The 17,157-nt window shown below is 47.2% G+C and overlaps 1 protein-coding gene across 4 annotated transcripts in view; it reads left to right on the top strand.

The window, feature by feature from the left end:
• The window catches only part of ARHGAP8 (Rho GTPase activating protein 8), a 778,529-nt gene that overhangs the window by 127,413 nt on the left and 633,959 nt on the right, over positions 1 to 17,157 (top strand). For 3 of the 4 annotated variants that reach the window (XM_069228273.1, XM_069228270.1, XM_069228271.1), the window contains exon 2: positions 4 to 98. The exons of the other annotated variant lie outside the window; for it this stretch is intronic. In XM_069228273.1, the coding sequence (XP_069084374.1) occupies positions 62 to 98 (37 nt within the window). In that variant the 5' untranslated portion in view covers positions 4 to 61. The remainder of the gene's footprint in view (positions 1 to 3; positions 99 to 17,157) is intronic. 4 annotated transcript variants of the gene reach the window in all.

Raw genomic sequence — 17,157 nt, 5'->3', positions numbered from 1 at the left:
CAGGACCCTGCATCCAGCGCCCTTCAACACGAGCAACAAGGGGATTGCTTTATCCCAGATCATGTCTGCTTTTGACTTCGAGCAGTTGGCCGAAATAGGTACTCGCAGAATTCCTCTGCTTTCCACTCATATTTCCAGATGATGGCATATACATTAACACAATCTATTCCTTACCAAATGATACATAATAAATGCATTGTCACGTTTCACTGAATGAGACAATTGCAGAACTATAATTCACAAAATACTTGTATCGTTTAGGTTACATATATTAACACATGAATGGGTATTTTGTTTGTGTGTGTGTGTGCGCTTGCACATATGTTAATGTACTGCAATTCATGTTGCGCTTTTTGGATTTTCATATCCCTTCGCTTGACTAGATGCACATGAGGGGCCACTGAAATCGTAATTCAAAAGTTATGCTTTTATTAAATGAGTTAACATTTGGTATCATGCTATTTGTATTCAGAGTGAATATACATCGCAGTCGTAAACATGCATACCAGTGTGATTTCTAATTAAGATGGAAATTTTAAGTGCTGTTTCCTGTTTATATGTACACCGTACACAACCTACAAGGAAAATGGTCGATTATGCTTTATTTTAACTCTATTAGTTTTCAAATCTACATTGACTTATGCAGACCTTGGGACATTACCTTGTTATAATTACATTTAACACCAGGGACTGTCTTTCAGGAACTGCATCCGATCTTTTTATGCACTAAGCAGGCAGCCTGTTTCTTTAGCTATAAAATAGCGCCTCAGTGGCAAAGGTTAAGGTGGCTTCCTCCGTTGACGAAATGCTATGTGAATGTTCACGAAAATGTAATGTGATGTCATTGTCCGTTTTCAGGAAACTAGACAAATCTTATTCAGTACATCTCAGTTGTCATATCAAATTACAGTGCTCTTCTTTCATCCCTGGATAAGCTCCTGAAATGACTTTCCTGGTGAGACGTTCTTACCAGAATATAGCTGGATCATAATGAGTTATGTAATAAGGGAATGCCCAGGTGATGCATAATGAAAGTCCGGTTACAAAGTCTCTTTCAGCCTTGACCTGATGAGCCATTCTTGATATTCACAAGAAGATTCGAATCAAGAGGAATGTATGATAAACAAAGGACCAGTTGATAGTTTGTCTCTCTCCCCTCTTATTTTATCTTCCTGTGAGCATGAAGTTTCTCTTTTTTCATCTTGTAATCACTTTTATCATATCATGATGTACATTTTCTTTACATCAATTATTGTGTTCTAATGAATTCTTAACCGTGCCCATCAAAGCATAATCACTGTAGCATGAGACTCTTCCCAAATGTACTTATTACCCCACCAGTGTAGGTCTACCAGTCACATTTTCTTTTCTTGTATTGCCTCTGAGCCATCTGTTATTCATAAGTGGTTTACAGGATAATGTTGGTGATAGAACTATGAGAAATGTGTAATAATAGGTTAAGTGGTGGCTTGGCATCAGGCTATCGATTAGCTGGCTGTTGGCATGTCTGGGATATGCAAGCCGGATCTACATCTGGGTTTTCAGACTATTTTTGGTATGCTCCTGAATAGTCCCTGTAACTGCCTCGGAGTGTGCTTCATTTGGAGAAAAAGGTATGGCCATTGTCTGTCATTGTCATACCACAGTAAAATTTCAGCTTTTCTGTTATTTCCTGTAGCAAATTAGGTCCTAAGATGGCAAGATTGCTTGTTTTGGGGAAGCGGAGACTGGCCACACTGAAGATGGCTGTCTTTTTCTGAACTCTGCCAAACCCATCTTTTCTTTATCCAGATTCTGATGTTCCCTCCAGAATGACATGGGTGCTTGGGGTTGAAGCAATTCAGCTGTACTGTGCATTCTGCTATGAATGCCACCCTTCAGGACAAGGGCCTACCCCTTTTGCTCAGCAGAGGATATGTACTCAACACTCCTGCCTAGAGGAGAACCCACGTGACTACTCTTGCCATCTTAATTATAGTAAGACGATTAGAACCTGAGCAATTGCAGTAGCACCGTATTCAACTAACCGCATCAGGCGAAGCACTAGGGCCACCCTGTACTTTTAGATTGCTGTTGTATAAAACTGTCATGATTTACACTGCATTCCTCTGAATGGAACAGACATGTGCTAAACAAAGGTATTGACTATTGTCAATTACATGCTCTAGATTGGGCCTTTGCTGGAGAAAGCACCCCCTGTTTACAACCACACCTTGATTACTTGGAAATTCATGGCACACCACAAATGTTTATCAGTGATCCAATCACTGTAGCCCTATCGATGGTCCAGAACAGTAGAGGGTCAATTCGGTCACTTCTGTAGCACAATGCCAATTGCATAAAATCAGCACTTGTCCTGAATAGACTGTGTGATTATGTGCCATCTATTCCATTAACCTCCATAAATCCATTATGGTGGCTTTCAGAACTGCACTGTTACAGTAAATGCACTTATATAGGATCTATACAGTTCTGGCTATGTACTGCTTTTATTTACTGATCCCTGTTATGTGAGATAGAGATGCCCATCAGCAGTGACCCATCACAGTGGCCTATAGCATTGTATTTCTGTCGTACGTCATCTCAATGATTAGTCTAGATGAGGAACTCCTCACAAAGGAGCTGTTCCTTGGGTTCCTAAAAGATATGTCAACAGAAGTCCAATGGAGTTGATTCTCCTTATTCCAGCAGTGGTTGGATTCTGCTGAGCAGAGACTGTGAGGAATGATAGATCAACTAAATAATCCCATGCACTGGGGCCATGAGCTGCACAACCTTAACAGGAAAAGATGAATTAGAAGAACTGGAGGGACAATGCAAGATTTTGCAATGAGATTTCCTGAAAACGCTGGCTTAATTCCCTGCTTTCTAGGGACGCAAGTGGAAATTGACTTTACACCACCGCTGGAATCTGAAAGAGCACACTGGAACCTCGCCTGCAATTCAGCCAAGAAGAAGTTGTCGCATCTAATCATTTCCTTCTTTTAATGATGTCAACAGGACAGACAAAAGCAGATATTGGCACGGAGGCATGATCTAAAACTGTGGTGGGCAAGCAAGCAAACTCACAAAGAGAACAGGGTTATGGCTTGGCTCTTGGAGCCAAAACAGAAGCTGAGCCATCATAAGACTGGTCTTCAAAATGATGCAATGCACTGCATGTAAATATGCAATATACCCTATTTCTAATTACAAACGATTTATTTCTTGAATGCTTGTTTCAATTTAGTATTTCAGCATATCACTGCATTGTCATCTATTATAAGTAATTGGGGCTGATACACAAAGGCATATAAGGGTATCTAAAAGAGTACTTCTGTAGTACTACTTCCTGTGTTCATAAATGCTTTTGTGAACTGACACCATAGTTTTTAAACATGAAGTTGGAACAGGCAAGAAATCCCCAGCCCAGATGCCTACACGGTGCTGTCATGATTGAACCGAAAGATGTCAGAAGTTTATGTTCAGTGTATGGATTGGAACACAATTTGGTCAAATTGGAAAGCAGGGATTTGATCCCAAGTTACCTGGTTACACGATGTGCGAGTCAGCCACTGGATAAATATATCCGTCTCTCAGCCTGTTACCCCAAAGGATGAAGTGTTGTGTTAAACTATTTTTGTGAGTTAAATTAGTTCATGATGTAGGTGGGTATATTTATATATCATAGACTTCAGCTATAACTGCAGTCATGGTTAGGCAGAGTTTTAATTGAAAAATCCTTTTTTACTTTTCTCATTAACTTTGGCATTGGCAGACAAATCTGCATTAAAATGTTCCCAGAAATTAAATCTGATTTTGGTTCATCATGGAAAGTTATGTATAGATCCAGACTCTGCTCTCTGATACGTAAATTAATGCTGAACGGAATTACACCAGACTTGAAAGTATCAAAGCAGAACTTTACTCAAGGAAGTGCCTTTGTTCAGTTTGGTGTAAATCTGTTCAATAATGTTCATGAAATTAACATTTAAAAAACATTTTTGGGTGGGCGTGAATGCGTCTAAGAGTCACAGATATGTAAACCACTAGTCTACAGAGATCTGTGATCCCAAATTTAAAAGACATAAGTCAAATAGGACAAGGAAGGTTTTTGTCTTGTTGTCAGTTGTGAGTCTTCGGACACAAAGCCGGTTTGCAGAACCAATGCCCCTCTGACTGGCTGGCCACAACTCTGAGGAAATTGTTGTGGTTTCCATTTTAGGACTCTGGCCAAAAGAAGCTGTGTATCGAGCCTCTCCTTGCTCCCTGGATCAGGTGGGGGCAGCCATCATGATCCCCCGCCCCCCCCATGACAAAATGTTTAAAATAATAATAATAAGGTTGCATGATTGATGGACCCAAGATAGGACTAAATGACTCCAGTGCAGCTTCAGACGTTTGTACATTTTGCCAGCTCCAGGCATGGAACCATAATGGACCTTCTGTAGAGTTCTCTGACCGCGTTTTGGCAGTCACTGCGGTCAATAACCTTCAGTGATAACTGGTCAAGGGTGCTGAGGACACAGCGAAAGGTGTCTAACAGTGACATTCTGTTTTATTACACATATATATGCATTGGATACCCTAAGATCTGCTCTTGGCAGGCCTTTGGCCCAGAAGTCTCTTTCTCGAGGTATCATCAATCAAAATATGACATAGTTCAGATCATAATGTCGTGCCTCAAATAGGAAAACTAGGGAACTGAGATGTGTGTAATGATGAAGGACACTAGTGGCTACAACTTCAAAGTGACAAATTTAAGGCCTATTCTATGTGATATGTCTGTCATTGAAAACATCACTAACCACTGGATGCGATGGATTGCCACTTTCCTGGGAGTGGCTGAAGAACGAATATTGAGGTGGTGGTAAACGACTACACCCCCAGATTTCAGTAACTGGCTGATCGAACTGTTAAATATGAAAAAATAATATGCAAACTTAAGATGAGCTACATATATTTAAATGCATTTGTGGCCTCTGCTCACCAAGTGGCGAGAGGTCTCTCTTGAGCAACAGTAATGGAGACAAGCATGCTTCGGCTGGACTGGAAGGGATACTCTGCATTCTCCACATTGACAGTATATCTGTGCCTGACCGCCCTAACAATCGCCGCGCCTCATTGGTGACGATGGTGAACTGCCTCCACCGCAACACCCCACGGCATATGTTCCAGGTGTCGGCTCTGGTGAGTCGATTCCCGACTACACTTATCTCGACGCTCTGCTCTCCTGTTGGCGTGGGTGTGTGCGTGTACTGGGGCCGTCGCCCCCTCCTCCTGCGGTGCCGCTGTGCTTGGTGGCGCCCTGGGACGGTGAAGAGGCCCGCCCGCTGATGTCTGCCTCCTGTTGCGGAAGTGGTGCTCCGTGTCCGTGCCAGTCCAGGTGCAGGGCTCTCGTTTCGACGCTGCCGGCAGGGGAAGGACCCCGCCCAGAGGCTGCCATGCGTGTGCCTGCCAGGCTGGGAATGACGCAGCCTTCTGACTTCTGAGCCTGCAGTAAGTGCGAGGGGTCGCCTGCCGCTTAAGGAGGCCTGAAAAGAAGAAAAAAAACAATACAATGATACAGCCCACTGAAAGGAAGAGATAATCCATTACAGAGTGGTGTTAGAACATATATATGTATATTTACATATAAAAGAGGTCACACGAGACATAAAAAAAAACAACAAAAAAAACACTATAAGGCTCTTGCATCAAGTGGGGACGCCTGCGGCAGAGAAACAGGCCTGCCGGGCCACAGAACAAGTTTGTCCGTGTAGGGAGCGGGTGGCGCGAGACAGGCGTGATGTGAGGGCCCACTCGTCGGTGGCAGCACTGCCTCCCTTCAGCCAGCTGGCGGATCCTGCCACGGCAACACCGCAATGGCATCTTTGGCTTGGCCGCCTAGATAACTATTTCTGTGCCACCAGAGAGATGGATGGTGCGGTGCGCAGGTCCTTTATGTTTCACATGGGTGGTGACTAACTGTATGAGCTCTTTGGCACTCTCCCAAATATGGGTGGAGCCAATGACTTTGACATGGCAGTGGCCGCACTGAACCTGTACTTGGACCCCCACTTGAATCCAGATTACGAAAAGTTCAAGCTCCGCCAAGTGCACCAAACTGACACTGAGTTGGTGGACATGTTTTACGCCCGGTTGCAGAAATTAGCAAGTACCTGCGTAGGCCTAAACCAGCACCAAGAGATCTGTGCGCAGGTCATTCAGGGATGCCGTTCAAACATGTTACAGAAACTTATACTGCAATAGCCGGGCATTACGTTGGACGAGATTCTGATCCTTGCCCACTCGCTTGAACTCGGTCACCCGGGCAGATGCTATGGCCGCTGGGAGAGGGCAGGCGTTGATGGCGTCCAGTGCTGCCAAACAGCCGGTAGTGAAGAAAGAACAGGTCAACGTTCTGCAAACAAGTCCAGTCACCCAGCGTTCGCAACGTGCCCAAAAGCAAGGGGAGAGAAAATGCGGTAGCTGCGGATATGACCACAAAATGCCCGGTGTTTGCCCAGCGAGAGGGAAAAGCTGCAATAAGTGTGGGAAGGTGAATCATTTTGCCAGTGTGTGTCGAACTGGACCTTTCGAGCAGAAGACTGCACTAGAAAAGGCTGCCACAGTGAGACCACTGGTGCCTGCGGAAAGCGCAGATGGTGGCGCAGCGGGGACAGGAAGTATGAGATACGATGAAGATGAGGAAGACATTTTTGTCCTCTCGTTCACTGGATGGAGGCAGCAAAAGCGGCGCCCGCCCCTCATGTGCAATGTAGAGTGACTGTGTTGATTGACACTGGCGTGTCAGTCAGTGTGATGGACAGTGTGCTATATGACCAGCTGTCGCCGAGGCCACAACTAATGTCCTGCAACACGAAAATCTATACCTATGGTGGACGTGATCCGCTGCAAGGTGCCATTGACGTGGAGGTGGTCAATCAAGGTTGCTCGACAAAAGCCAAGTTCTACGTCGTGAAGGGGAACAGGGGTACCCTTGTCGGATGCCACACAGCTGAGGATCTGAAACTTGTTTTCTTTGCACGCCAGATCCATGACACAATTGCAGAGGCCTTACTTGATGACTTTGCACAGTTGTTCATGGGACTGGGCAAACTCAAGGGGAAAGAGTTCCAGCTGCATATTGACCCAGCAGTGACCCCCACGCCAAGCCCTGTTTCATCCTTGACCTGCAGTTGAGAAAGAGCTACAAGCCCTAGAAGACCAAGGGGTGATGGAGAAGGTTACGGGGCCTACCCCTTGGGTATCGCCATTGGTGATCGCAACAAAACACAAGCAGCCCAGGGCCATTTGCCTATGTGTGGATATGTGGTTGCCGAATCATGCTATCAAAAGAGAACACCACATCACACCTACGATGGACGACATAGTCGCAGATTTGAACGGCGCACAATGGTTCTCAAAACTTGATTTGAATTCCGGCTACCATCAGCTGGAGTTACCACCTGACAGCAGGAATATTACTACTTTCTCCACACATGTGGGGCTACAGTGTTTTAAAAGGTTTAGCTTTGGTGTGTCGTCGGCCGCTGAAGTTTTTCAAAATGCTATCAGAGACACATTGCCTGGTCTTGAGGGTGTGCTGAACCTTAGTGATGACATTCTGATTTTCTCAGACGTTGGAAGACCATCATCACCAGTTAAGGGCCATGGTTCAGCCGTTGTGTGACGCGGATCTCACATTTCACAAGAAGAAATGTGCATTTTATCAAAACTCATTCGATTTCTTCGGATACATTTTCTCTCGTGAGGGGTTGAGAGTGGACCCCAAGAAGGTGGATGCTATTCACAGTGCCCCAATTCCGCGAAACACCACGGAAGGTCGGAGTTTCCTTGGTATGACAACATACTGTGGTCATTTCATCCCTCATCTGGCTACGATGATCGAACCTCTGAGATGACTAACGAAGGCTGATACCAAATGGGACTGGAGACCCGAAGCGAGCACGGCGTTCGAAGATATTAAGGAGGCATTGCTGGATAAAGTGACTATGGCCTATTTCCACCCTAGAAAAAGACTGTGGTAGTGGTGGATGCTAGTCCTGTAGGGCTAGGGGCAGTTCTACTCCAGGAGCAGCGTGACCAGGAGTGGGCACCAGTGGTGTATGCCAGCAGGGCTTTGTCAGTCGTAGAGGCTCGCTATGCACATATCGAGAGAGAGGCACTGGCAATCCGCTGGGCCTGTAAGCACTTTTACCTGTACGTACAAGAATTCCAGGTGGTTACAGACCACAAACCCCTTGTGTCGCTGTTTGCGGGATCCACGCGGTTGACTCCCTGAGGATTGATCGCTGGGCTGTCTTGCTTTAGCAGTACAGGTTTAAGGTTACCTACCGCCCTGGGGTAAACAACCCGGCTGACTATCTGTTGAGGCATCCCTCTTTGTCTCAACCAGGTGACGTGACCAAGGACGAAGGGGAAAGGATGGAAAGTTTTGTAAAAATGGTGGTGCAGGCGGCCTGCCCTGTGGCCCTAACACTAGAGGAGATAGCCGAAGTGTCGGGGAAAGACTGTGTCGTAGGCCGTGCCAAAGATGCCCTTAACCGGCAGGAGTGGAAGCGCTTTGCTTGACCAAGAGTAACGTATGGACGTGCAAGGAGCCTGGAAAGTGAGGAACGAACTGTCCGCTGGGAGTGATGGTATAGATGTTGTGGTTGATACCCTTATCACGAGGTGCCATCACCGCCATCGATCAGCCCACCGCTCTGGTGATCACGGAATCACCCAGTTCAAAGCCATGGTCAAAGGTCAGCATGGATTTCGGGAGTTTTCCCGATGGGCAGCTGACGGTAGTTATGATGGACTCCTGTACCCGGTTCCCAGTGATGGAACTATTTACATCAACTGCATTTGAAAACGTAAGGCCAGTCTTGGAGAAAGCGTTTGCGTTGTTTGGCCTCCCTGATGAGATGCAAACTGATAACAGTCCACCGTTTCAGGGCCAAGAGTTCTGAGACTATTTAGGCCACCTGGCAACTGTCCCCGAAAGATTATGTCCTACTGGCCACAGTCCAATGATGTTGAAAGATTCATGCGGACTCTCAGTAGAGCCCTCCGAATTGGTGTGTAACAAGGGGAGGATGTTGAGTGGTGCATGCACCAGTTTCTGCGGGCATATCGGCAAACGCCCCACAGTACCACTGGCTGTGCTCCGACAGTACTGATGTTCAGGCAGCCCCCAAGGGACTGTATTCCAGCTGGGTTGCCTTGGGAACAGACTGAACTGGATGTGGAGGCAACTCAACAAAAGCGATGGACGACCAATCCGAAAGCAAGCAATTTGAGAAGAACGAGGTGCCCTGATCTTCAAGTGGACAACCTAGTGGTGGTTAAGGACCGACATCCGGGTGGGAAATTCCAGACTCCTTATGAGTCTGGGGTGTGGAAGGTGGTCCAAGTAAATGGGACCATGGTGACCGCCCGAAGAGGAGAGCAGCAAGTCACCCGGAACATCTTGTTTCAAGCAGATGGAAGTCTCCTGTGAGGATGGTGGAGACGATGCCGGTGATGAGGACAAAGAGGGAGGTGATGAAATTATGGCTGAGAAGGAACTGGATGATCAGCAAGCTCATGGATCGGCTCCTGTGCCAGCAACAGGTGACGTGGGTTGCGAGGAGACAGCGGGTCGGAGTGAGAGGTATCACTGGCGGCCTAACCCATTTTGCATGTTGACATGTGCGCTGTTGTGTTAAAGAAAAAGGTGTTTTAATGTTTCTATTTCACTTATTTGTACTTTTCTCCCTTCTATTTTTCTTTCAAGGTCTCCCACTATTTGTTCTAAGGGTGGGTTTTCCTATGGGTGGTTTTCTTTTGACTAAAACCTGGGAGGGATGTAGAGAGCCACCCGAGCTCTCTGATAACTTGTTGGCAATGGAGGTCAAGGGGGTTGGGCTCACCACCGAGAGATAATAAACGAGCGCTGCTGACCCAGGCAGTAGCTCAGTATTCGCCCACTCTGCGTGTGTTCTGTGTTCATTGCAACCGCCCTAACGATCGCCCTGCCATGCACCACAATTAGGATCGTCAGGTCGTTCCTACCACTTTTCACAATTCTAGTAGTATTTTACACCAGTATGTGGGTATGATGGGACATGTCCACAGTGTATGGAAAAAATCTCCTTGCGGTTCTCTGCATCTCAGACATTCCAGGGAAGCTGCCCTGCCCATTGTGTGTCATAATAGATCTGTTGTACAATTTTAAATTGAATAAGCCTTAGTCTGGATTTTATCGCTAACTCCAGTCGGAACATTAGTACAGTGTCCCATTCCAGATCATCCAATTCACTCACTTAAGTCATCTACCTGTCTCTAGGTTTCAGGGATAATATTGTTAATGATTTTGTACACAACAGACCGCTTTTTCCCTTATTTCCTCCATTAGAAGTCTACTCTCTTCTAGTGGTGAGTATTCTGGAGGAGCTATGGGAATATTTTCCACTCTCCAGGCATGAGTGAGATGCAAGTATTAATAGCATTGTGTTTCGCTAAGATGGATATATCTCTGGGGGGATTAGAAAACCATCAGGGTTCCCTCTTCAAGTAGGTCCTCCACCTTAGATATGCCAGTCAAATCCTCTCATTTGCCTAATTTCCTTAAGGAACCATCCCGTCCCGTCCATAATGGAGTTTTTTGTGTGACATTGCGCGCCCATCCCGGACATGCCAGCGAACAATATTTAATTACAATTTATCTGATTCAGTTCTTTTTAGCCTCTTCAACTCTGCTTTGTATGCCTTAAGTAATACTACAGATTATCAATCAATACACTCCTGAAAATATACAGGCACTCCTCCTTTTGTCCCCACTGTGCAAAAAAAGTTATAATCTATTGAATTTTGGCAGACGGGGTGACCATTTTGTTTCTTCCACAAATTCGTGAAATAGGACTTTATTTACAGATTGTACCATAATGTAATCTACCCCAGGTTTTCTACACAGTACGAAAGAACGTGTACGGTGCAATTTTTACCTTTCAGCTGAAGTATATGGAACACATTAGGTATTTTTTCATTCCTATAGTCGTTGAAAAAAGATGGGAAACTTAGCAAGGTCACCAGAATATGGCCTGAAAACGAATCAGTTCATATTTTTCTGTAGCGGTTTCTAAATTGCATGAACAGTTACAATCAATATTTAATCGAGTATATTTAAATGTGGTTTCAATTGCATCTTCTGTAGAGATGACACCATCTGTTGTAAGACGCGTGAAGATAAAATGTCATTGAAACCGCATAAAATTGGATTTGAAACCTTCTGCAGGCACTGTGAGCACCGCGAGTTGTGTGGATGGAATGGTTTGTGACTGATTTGATTAAAGGAACTGATGTTGAGTTTTGTGTGAAATACAGAGTGGGAGAGCAGTCGTTTCCACATGATGAGGCCTGCTTTAGGTTCATATCTTAGCTTGCTCGTGGTGAAGATCTTTTGAACATATGGTGCCCTACGGTATTAGATCACAGCACGTGCTTCAGCCTGCGAAAGATGATTCTCGACACCTCTGGTTTCTCATTTATTTAGAAAATCAGAGGTGTGTAGGTGGTAAGTAATCTGCTCGTTGCTCAAAAATAGATAATGGTGCTGCACGAGGGACTGCATGAAGGTCCCAAAACAAATTAGAGCAGATGTCAGCAACCTTCTCTTGCAAATTGTGTCTAAACGTTTAGTAGTCCGTTAAAGAGTTTATTAAAAGATGATTGTGCAGTTACAGTGTGACTAGTGTATCTCGACCTACACCATTAACCCGTTTAACTTAATTTTGCGCATGAATTTAGACAAGCCCACGTTGTGTTGTGACGTAGATAGGTACAGATATTGCATTGCCTGAACTAATTTTCGTCTTTCAATGAATGGCTTCAAAAAAGTAAGTTAATAACTATATTTTGATTTCATGTGATACGCTGTTCCTCTTCGATGCTACCACCTTGTTTACCCTACTCACTGGGTTTCCTTAAACACTTTGGTTTTCAGTGGACTGCTTACTTTATTCATAGTAATCATTGCAGTAGTGCTTATTTTTTCCAATTCTTTATTGAACGAAATGCATAATAAATACATCCATTAGCAGTATAGGTTCATGGTCATGCATTGTCACCCCTCACTGATGTTTTTAGCGCTTCCAAGAAGACAGCGTGAGACATGTTATTACCCATTCACACTTCCTATATAATAGGAAATGCACATGAAGAACAAGCATTGGCAAAGCCAGTAGGTCTCGCCTATACACAAACTCTTGGCTGTGGCAAAGTGTTTTGCTGTGTTGTACACCAGTTTGGCTGTTGTGCAGCATTGCTAAAAGGTAGTGGCATGGAGTGTCAAAGTGGAGTGGAGCAGGGAAGTAGAGTGTTGTAGAGTGGATTTGTTGGAATGTCGTGGAGTAGGGGGAGTAGAGTTCAGTGGTTCATTGCCAGTGAGTGTCGTAGAGTGAATTGAGGTGAAAAAGGATGGAGTGGATTGAGGAAGTGTGGTGGATTGGATTGTAGTTGAGTGGGGTGGATTGGGTTGGAGTAGAGTGGGTGGATTGTGTGGAATGGGGTGATTGGTGTGCAATGGATAGGAGTAGGGTAGATTGGGTTGGGTGGTTTGAATTTGAATGATAGGGATGTGGTGGGTTGGATTGGAGTGGGGTAGATATGATTGGAGTGGGTTGGGGTGGATTGGATTGAGGTGGGCTGGATAGATTGGAGTGGGTAGACTGAGGTGGGGTGGATTAGGATAGAGCAGTAGATTGGGTTGGGGTTTATTGGAGAGGGGAGGATTCAATTGAGGGGTGGTGGATGGATTGGAGTGGGGTGGACTGAACTGGGGTGAAGTGGATTGTATTGGGGTGGATTGGAGTGGGGTAGGCTGGCCAGATTTTAGTGCAGTAGACTGAACTTAGATGGGGGTGGATTACAGTGGAGTGGGTGGGAGTGGATTGAGATGGGGGAGATTGGGGTAGGGTAGGCTGAAGGGGGTGGATAGGACTGGAGTGGGGTGGACCAGTCTGAGGTGTATCAGACTGGGGTGGATTGGATTGAGTGGGGTGGACTGGGTTTAATGGGGTGGATTAGGCTGGGGGTGAAGTGGAGTGGATTGAACTGGAGTGGGTTAGATTGGGGAGGAGTGGGTTGAATTGGAGTGGGTTGGATTGAATTTGGGTGGGGTGGATTGATTGAGGGGTGGACTGGGTTGAAGTGGGTTTGATTAGGATGGATTGGAATGGAGTAGGGTGGAGCAGTGGGGCAGGGTGGAGTAGGACAGATATGATGGGGCAGGTTGAAATGGGTTGGAGTAGGACAAGTTGTCTTGGATTCAAGTAGGGCAGATTGGAGTGGGGCAGATTGGATTGGAGTGGGGTGGATTGGATGGGAGTTGGCGGATTGGATTGGAGGAGGTGGGTTGGATTGAAGTAGGGCCGATTGGAGTGGGACAGATTGTTTTGGGTTGGAGTGGGGCATACTGCAGTGGGGCAGATTGTTTAAGATTGAGTGGGACAGATTGGAGTGGGGCTGATGTGGGGCAGATTGTTTTGTATTGAAGTGTGGCATATTGTTTTGGATTGGAGTGGGCACAGATTGTTTTGTATTGCAGTGAGGCAGATTGGAGTGTGGCATATTGTTTTGGATTGGAGTGGGGCAGATTGTTTTGTATTGCAGTGAGGCAGATTGGAGTGTGGCATATTGTTTTGGATTGGAGTGGGGCAGATTGTTTTGTATTGCAGTGAGGCAGATTGGAGTGGGGCAGATTGTTTTGGATTGGAGTGGGGCATATTGCTTTGGAATGCAGTATTGTTTTGGATTGGAGTGGGGCAGATTGTTTTGGAGTGGTGTAGATTTTGTTGGATTAGATTGGTGCAAAATAGAGTGGGGCAGATTGGATTGGGGTGGGTTGGGAGGATTGGCATGGGGTGGGTTGGAGTGTACTGAATTAGGGTGAGTGGTTTGGATTGGGGTGGATTGGTGTAGGGTAAGGTGGGGTGAATTGTAGTGGGTGAATTGGGGTGTACTGCGTAATTATGTGTTAAAAATAAACAGGGTAACCCAATATTCCCCACAGAACTGGGTAATCTAAACTGTAAAGCACACAATGTTCATGGAGAAATCATTTGTATACAAATATTTCAGCTATATAAAATCCTATTAATGTTGTAATTAACCATAGATCAGATCGATACTGCCGCTCGTGCCACTTCATCTGCGCTCAAGCCACCAAGCACCACAACTACGCCAGCCACCTCAACCACCTCAGCTGCATCCTCCTCAACACCCACTCCGTCCACAAGCACACCATCGAACTCTGGGACCCGCTCACATCAACCTCCCCTGACATTCCTCACCGAAACCTGGATGAACCCCTCATCGGAAACAGACATCGCCATAGCCATCCTTGAGGGCTACAAGATCACCCGAAGAGACCGTACCAACAAACCAGGAGGAGGAATCGCCATAGTCCACAGAAGCTCCATCAGGATCTCAACCGACACCCTCGACGCCCCAGATGCCGCAGAACACCTGCACTTCCAGATATACATCAACGCCAACGCCACCCTGAGAGGAACCCTCGTCTACAGACCGGCAGGCCCCCGCCCTCAATTCTGCGATGCCATCGCTGACACCATCAGCTCCCACGCCCTCGCCTCCTCGGACTACCAGCGACAGCAACTCCTTTGTCCTGCTGGACAACCTTGCCAACCTCTGCCTCAAGCAACTGGTCACCTCGCCCACCCACTCAGCCGGTCACACACTCGACGTCATCTTCTCCTCCAGCAGCCACATCACCTTCACTCACACCACCGAACTCTATTGGACCGACCACCGTTGTTCATTTTGCCTTCCTGAAACCCACCACCAACAGCTTTGGATCCCTCACCGCAAGTGGAACAAGATCTCTAAGGACCAATTGATCTCCAACCACGCCCTACCACCCGAAACCAACGACCTCAACACCGCCGCCCTCATCCTCAAACAACGGCTCGACGACTGCGCCAACACCCTCGCTCCACTCAAGAAAACCACCAACACCCGCACCAACAATAATGCTCCCTGGTTCACCGCAGACCTTCAGGCCTCCAAACGAGAATGCCGGAAAGCTGAGAAGATCTGGCGCCAAGAACAATCAGAAAGCAACTACGCCACCCTCAAATCAGCCATCCGCAAACATCACCAGCTCATCTGGACCACCAAAAGATCTTTCTACAAAGAACGAATTGACGACAACGCACACAACAGCAAGGAGCTATTTAGCATCATCAAGGAACTCGCCAAACCCAAGTCCTGCTCTGCCGGCCCACCCCACTCGCAAGACCTCTGCGACTCCCTCGCCACCTTCTTTCACCGCAAGATCACAGACATCCATGGAAGCTTCGCAACGACGTCCCCCACCACCACCACTGCCAAGTTCGACCCCATTGGACCCTGCCGCCCCAACGTACTGAGCGCCTGGACCCCCACCCATGAGGAAACCACCAAGACCATGAGCACCATCCACTCCGGCTCTCCTGCTGACCCCTGCCCTCACCACGTCTTCAATAAAGCCAGCCAAATCATCGCTTCCCAGCTCCGGACCATCATCAACAGCTCCTTCGAGACCGCCATCTTCCCGGAGAGCTGGAAGCACGCCTAAGTCAACGCCTGGGTCAAAAAGCCCAAAGCGGACCCCGAAGACCTCAGAAACTACTGACCAATCTCCCTACTCCCCTTCCCTGCGAAGGTCATCGAGAAGATAGTCAACAACCAACTTTCCTGCTTCCTGGAGTACAACGGCCTACTCAATGTCTCGCAGTCAGGATTCCGCAAGAACCACAGCACCGAGACCGCCCTTATCGCCTGCACCTACGACATCAGGAGCAGGCTCGACAAAGGTTGCTCTCTTCCTCCTCGACCTTTCCGCAGCCTTCGACACCGTCTGTCACCGCACCCTTCACACATGCCTCTTCGATGGCAGAATTCGCTACAGAGCCCTGGACTGGCTCACCTCCTTCCTCTCTGGAAGAACCCAAAGCTGTCTCCCCCGTTCCTGTCTAAGGCCACCAAGACCATTTGCGGAGTTCTCCAAGGATCCTCACTCAGCCCCACCCTCTTCAATGTCTACATGGCTCCACTCGCCAACATCATCCGATCCCACGGCCTCAAAATAGTCTCCTACGCATACGACACTCAGCTTATCCTCTCTCTCACAAAGGACCCTGCAGCCGCTAAGAACAACCTCCACACCGGACTCCACGCCATCGCCAACTGGATGAAAGCAAGCCGCCTCAAGATGAATTCGGAGAAGACCGAGATCATCATCTTTGGCCCCAACAGATCAGCATGGGCCGACTCTTGGTGGCCGGCCACTCTGGGGTCGGCCCCAACGCCCACCACGCACACAACCTTGGCTTCATACTGGACTCTTCGCTCTCTATGACCCAGCAAATCAACGCCTCTCATCCTCATGCTTCAACACCCTTCGAATGCTCTGCGGTCACCCACGCCCTCGTCAGCTGCAGACTGGACTATGGCAACACCCTCTACGCAGGAACAATGGCCAAGCTCAAGAAAAAACTCCAGCGCATCCAGAACGCCTCAGCACGACTCATCCTCAACCTCCCTTGCCACAAACACATCTCAGCCCACCTCAGAGACCTCCTCTGGCTACCCGTCAACAAAAGGATTGTATTCACACTCCTAATCAACGCTCACAATGCTCTCCACAACACCAAACCGGCCTACCTAAACGAGCGTCTCAACTTGCACGTCCTGACACGCCAGCTCTGCCAACTTCGCCCTTGCAACCGTCCCCCGCATACACCGTACCACAACTGGTGGCAGATCCTTCTCCCACCTTGCCGGCAAAACCTTGAACTCCCTCCCCGTCAACCTACGTATGACCCAGGACCTCCTGACCTTCAGGAAGCGCCTCAAGACCTGGCTCTTCGAGCAGTAACACCCCCCCTCCCTCCCCAGCGCCTTGAGAACCTTCCGGGTGAGTAACGCGATTAACAAATTACTGATTGATTGAACCCTTGAAAACAAGGGCACTTGAAAGCATCACAAGGAAAAGTAGCAGACTTCAGAGGAACTCGGCAAATGTGAAATGAAGAGCCGTGTTTCTGATTGCCTTTTAAAGGCCCAGGGATTTCAGGAGTGTCAGCTGATGGAGGACGGAACCTCTCTGTGAGGTCCAACACAAGAATCCATCCTGTGCAACTCTCT

This window comes from Pleurodeles waltl, chromosome 4_1 (assembly GCF_031143425.1).
Source record: "Pleurodeles waltl isolate 20211129_DDA chromosome 4_1, aPleWal1.hap1.20221129, whole genome shotgun sequence".
Classification (NCBI taxonomy): Eukaryota; Metazoa; Chordata; class Amphibia; order Caudata; family Salamandridae; genus Pleurodeles; species Pleurodeles waltl.
This window is presented reverse-complemented; position numbering and strand designations above follow the sequence as displayed.